The 4,666-nt window shown below is 36.6% G+C and overlaps 1 gene segment (V, D, J or C); it reads left to right on the forward strand.

Moving 5' to 3' along the window:
• Positions 1-517: 517 nt before the first annotated feature.
• LOC119264976 lies at positions 518-2,167 on the forward strand. The segment is given in 3 exon segments: positions 518-644; positions 755-1,041; positions 2,123-2,167. Coding segments are annotated over 3 exon segments (375 nt in total).
• The last annotated feature ends 2,499 nt before the right edge of the window (positions 2,168-4,666 follow it).

The raw sequence follows: 4,666 nt of genomic DNA on the forward strand, positions 1-4,666 counted from the left end.
AATATCAATTATTATTACGTTTTAAAAATCTGATATATTAGCTGAAGGTTTAAAAAAAGATGTTGTGGTTTTTAATATTTTGAGTGTTTTAAAGGTGTAAATGTAAAAATGTAAGAAATATAAACTGTAATATTTTCTCTTCAAAGTGTAATTGAATGAGTGTATTAATGTTCTGCTTTTTCTATTGCTTTATTATTGCAGTACCTGTATTTTCCATCACTGGTCAACATGAAACCTGTACAGTAGTGTTTAATGATTTGGTGTGAAAGAGTCACTGAGTCATTTTATTGATTCCTTCTGCTGATTCTCTTTGTCTCTGAGCTGCTCTGTACTGTATATATTACTGCTGTACGTTGATGCCCTGTGTTAGTCTTTTAACACAGTGACTGTGAAAAATTCATTGATCTCCACAGGAGATTTAGATGTTGTTCTGTTTACCAGCCAATCACTGCATGATCAGATGAAATGAGATCAGAGTTGAGAAGCATGAGCTTCACTGTGAACTAGGAGTGGGTGGAGCTACAAGTGGGAAGATACAGAACACATAAGAACAGAGAGACAACACAGCCATGAATGTCTAATGCTGGAGATCTGAACAATCATGCTGCTCTTCTTCTCTGTTTTCATGGCTGTTTCCAGTTTTGGTGAGTCATCAGTGACACACATCATATTTTAAGGGATTACACTTATATAAGAGAACCTATGTCTTTTTAATGTGTCAAAGTTTTGAATATTTCTGTGCTTTTCTTTACAGGAGAAACTGCTGACATCATCAAACAGAACCAAACCAGCATGTTAGTGAGTGAAGGCAGCAACGCCACACTGTCCTGCACGTATGGTGGAAATGTTTACAGTCTCCACTGGTATCAGCAAAAGCCTGGATCAAGACCAGAGTTCCTGCTCCTGGTTGATGAAACCACTCAACACATAACTAAGGCTGAAACACTTGAGCGATTGTCCATCTCACTTAATAAACAGAGTAAGACGGTTGATCTGGTGATCTCCTCTGCTACAGTATCAGACTCTGCACTCTACTACTGCGCCATGCAGCCCACAGTGACAGGAAACCCAGCTACACTGTACAAAAACATTTCACATGCAGAATCACATTTGTTTCACAAGGGGAGTTGTTTGTCTTCATCTCACTGAAGATCATATTTCTCTTTCTTAAGGTTTACAAATGTTTACCTGCCCTGAGTTTATTTAGTGGGTACATATAAGAACATTTCTAGAAGCACAGCCTGACATTAGTTTGTTAAGTAGTATGTTATTTAAAGGTTACCTACATAGGGACTACGTAACACATGCATAAGGAATACCATTTTTATGCAGATTTATTTGAATACTTATGACCAGCTATTGGTAGTAACCAAAAGATGACATAAGATTGTCTGTGAAGCAAATGACATTGCAATGACAAAAGGGACCTTTAAATAAAGTGAAGGACATTTGTTTTATTTATAACACTGTTAGGAAACCTCTTTCACAAGTAATGGAACTTAGAAGGAAGGTGTAGTTCAGAAGCTTGTATTGGTTCTACATGGTGCCACATGAGTTAAATTACAAAACACTTATGCTAATAAAATCATTCACTTTAGTTTATAGTATCTTGCTAATATTGGTATAAGCTTTGATAAATACTCAAGTATTGCCTGAGAAATGCATTATTTCATTGATTATGCATGTGTTATGTTGTCCTTACATAGGTAGCCTTCTAATTAAGTGTTCATTCTAATTAAGTTCATTCTTTCAGCTAAGATTTTCAAAGGCCTCAGCACAAAAGGATGTGGAAATAGCTTTTAAATCAGGTTTTTATTGCACATTTTAAAGTTATGCTACTTCCAAATTATGCAAAAGCCCCAAATTCAAACTACTCCCTAACTGTGTACAAAAAGAAAGCTTCAAACCCCTTAACAATCGACAGTCATCTCCCTCCCCCACCAAATTTCTCCATCAGTATGGAAGTAGCTTACCACATATCTAATCTCACTGTTACTGTATGACATCATCAGCACTGAGAAAATGGGGACAGGTTGTGATCTAGGAGGAGGAGCAGACTGACACCACAGTAGATTCTTTCTTCCTGATTGTTTTAATGTTCTTCAGTGCTGTGCTCTTACAGAGTGTAACGGAGCTCTCGTCCGTTCCATGCTGTGAGCTAGTGTAATGGACAAAAACACAAGACAACCTCAAAGTTTTAAAGACTCTTTTATTGTTTCCCACATGCCTGCAGTGGCAAACACCAGGCGGACCTTTTTGAGATTCTGCAAAACAAATAAACAATTGTGATTATTTGCACTGTTCAGGGTGGCCAACTGATGGTGTAGATAATAACCAATTTATCTATGACCCTATTTATTTGAAATAATTGTTTGTTCCAGCATGGCAGCAGCCTGTTGCAGGTCAAAGGATCCAAGCCTAGGGGGTTCATGGGTTATGTAGTCTTTGGGATTTTTTTCTAATAGTGAGAGGAGGAAGAAGAGAATGACATAAATCCATGAAAATATATGTTGCGTAATGGCCAAGGGTTGTTTCTGAAAATAAGTAAAATGATCAGCACTATTTCTCAATCAAGCTCAGTCATAATACAATTCATAAAGTCAATATTTAGGAAAAATTTGAATAAATCTAAAAATAATTATTACTGTATTATTATAGTTATTATTGTGTAAAACACATAGATGTAGTGATGGAAGTCTGCCAGAAAAGGGAAGCTTTAATCTAGATTTGCTGGACTGAAGTGAGTTAAGCTTCTGAGGACGTTGAATGGAGGGATTGAGAAAAAAAAAATGGGAATTTGAGACTGCAGTTTTGTCTAGTTATTCACAGATGCTCTGCGGCTTCTTGCATACAACACTGATACTGATTTTTTATTTACTTATGTTTCTTTCTTCTTTTTAAAAAGGCTCCGAAACAAATGTTATTCTGTAGGTTCACTTTCATTCAGCACAGGTTGTGTTGTGTTATGCATTTATCCACTGTTGCTGCCATTGTTAAAGTAAATCTATAGTAATAGGCTCTTAAGATATTACTTCAAAATTATAGCTGGTTGTAAAAGGCTGAGAAAACTCCACACACTAATTAACCTACCATGTAGAGATGCGAGATTTATTAGGGGCAAATCCAATGTCAGGGTCAAGGAGCCGACATGGAGAGATCGGAGAATAGACATGATAAACAGAAACACAGACTAAACACAACAGAGAACAAATTACACAGAGGCTAGAAGAACTACATGTCTCTTCTCAGTTACAACATCATTCAAATTCAAATTAAAGGTCTAATCTAATCCCACTTTAAACTTATCTTTGGCATTCATATAGTTTACATATTATATAAATAAAACATTTCTATAAGCATAATCACATAAACACCATGTTGACAAAATGAAGGTAACACAGAGTGAAATATCGGAACCAGTTACAGCTGATGACCTTAAAAAAGACAAGCTTCATCCATTTATCCATGTTCTTATAACAGATCCACAATTACAACAGATTAACCACACTTTTAGAATAGAATCCTCAACCATTCGTCACTGTGTTTGCACACTGTGTAATTAGACCTCTGCATTTAACCCATCCGTGCAGTGAAACACCCACATACACGCACGCTAGGGGGCAGTGAGCACACTTGCCTGGAGCAGTAGGCAGCGCTATCCATGGTGCCCAGGGAGCTATTGGGGGTCAGGTGTCTTGCTCAAGGGTACTTCAGTCATGGACTGTTAGCCAAGGGAATCGAACTAGCAACCTTCCGGTCACAGGGCTGGTTCCCTAACCTCCAGCCCACGACTTTATCTGAAATACATATTTATGTTTCTTGTTATTGACTTTGTGGTGAGATGTTTGTGTATGGTAAGTTTGGTAAAATTAACAATCCATCTTCAATCAATCAATCAATCAACCTTTATTTTGACTCGGAAGTATCTTATAACAATTCTATAAGAAAATGTTTTTGATCTGTATGTCCTCACAGAGAACTTTGTTTCACGGTCAATAGCACAACTGGAGAACAAAACAGAGGTTGAATACGAGAGACTTACTCTCTCCTCCATGTATGAATATAGAGGTACTGGGAACTATTTGCACTGGTATCGGCAGTATCCTGGATCCAGACCAGAGTATTTACTGATGATTTTTCCAGCATCCAAAACTGTATAGGGTAGCTAACCCTATAGAAAATGTTAATAACAATAAGATTGATAATAGTTTTGTGAATGTCTGACACAATAATCTATATTGTGTAATGGCCTTTATAATCATTCCAAGCATTATTTCTTAGAATAAACAAACTTATCAGCATCATCTCACAGAACAAGCTCAATTATCTGACAATGCATAAAGACCCTTAATGAATAAACCAGTCTAGATTTAAGTTGATTAATCTTATATTATTGCAGCATCATAATGAAAAATGTTAGATATAATAATCTATGATCTTTTCATTTGCCACTACCAACAACACAATGTTTGCCAATAAACTTGATAATATGTAATTGAAAAGTTATCCCCAAGTCAACCAGAGATGTAATGACGGATGTCCACCAGAAGAGGGCAGGTTTGATCTTGATTTGCTTGATTGAGGGGAGTTATGCTCTTGCAGGGGAACTGAAGTGAGAGGCCAAGTAAAACAACCTTAAGAAAAGTCTGAAGTTTTCAGTCTGATC

The sequence above is a fragment of the Pygocentrus nattereri genome, chromosome 2 (assembly GCF_015220715.1).
Source record: "Pygocentrus nattereri isolate fPygNat1 chromosome 2, fPygNat1.pri, whole genome shotgun sequence".
Taxonomy (NCBI): domain Eukaryota; kingdom Metazoa; phylum Chordata; class Actinopteri; order Characiformes; family Serrasalmidae; genus Pygocentrus; species Pygocentrus nattereri.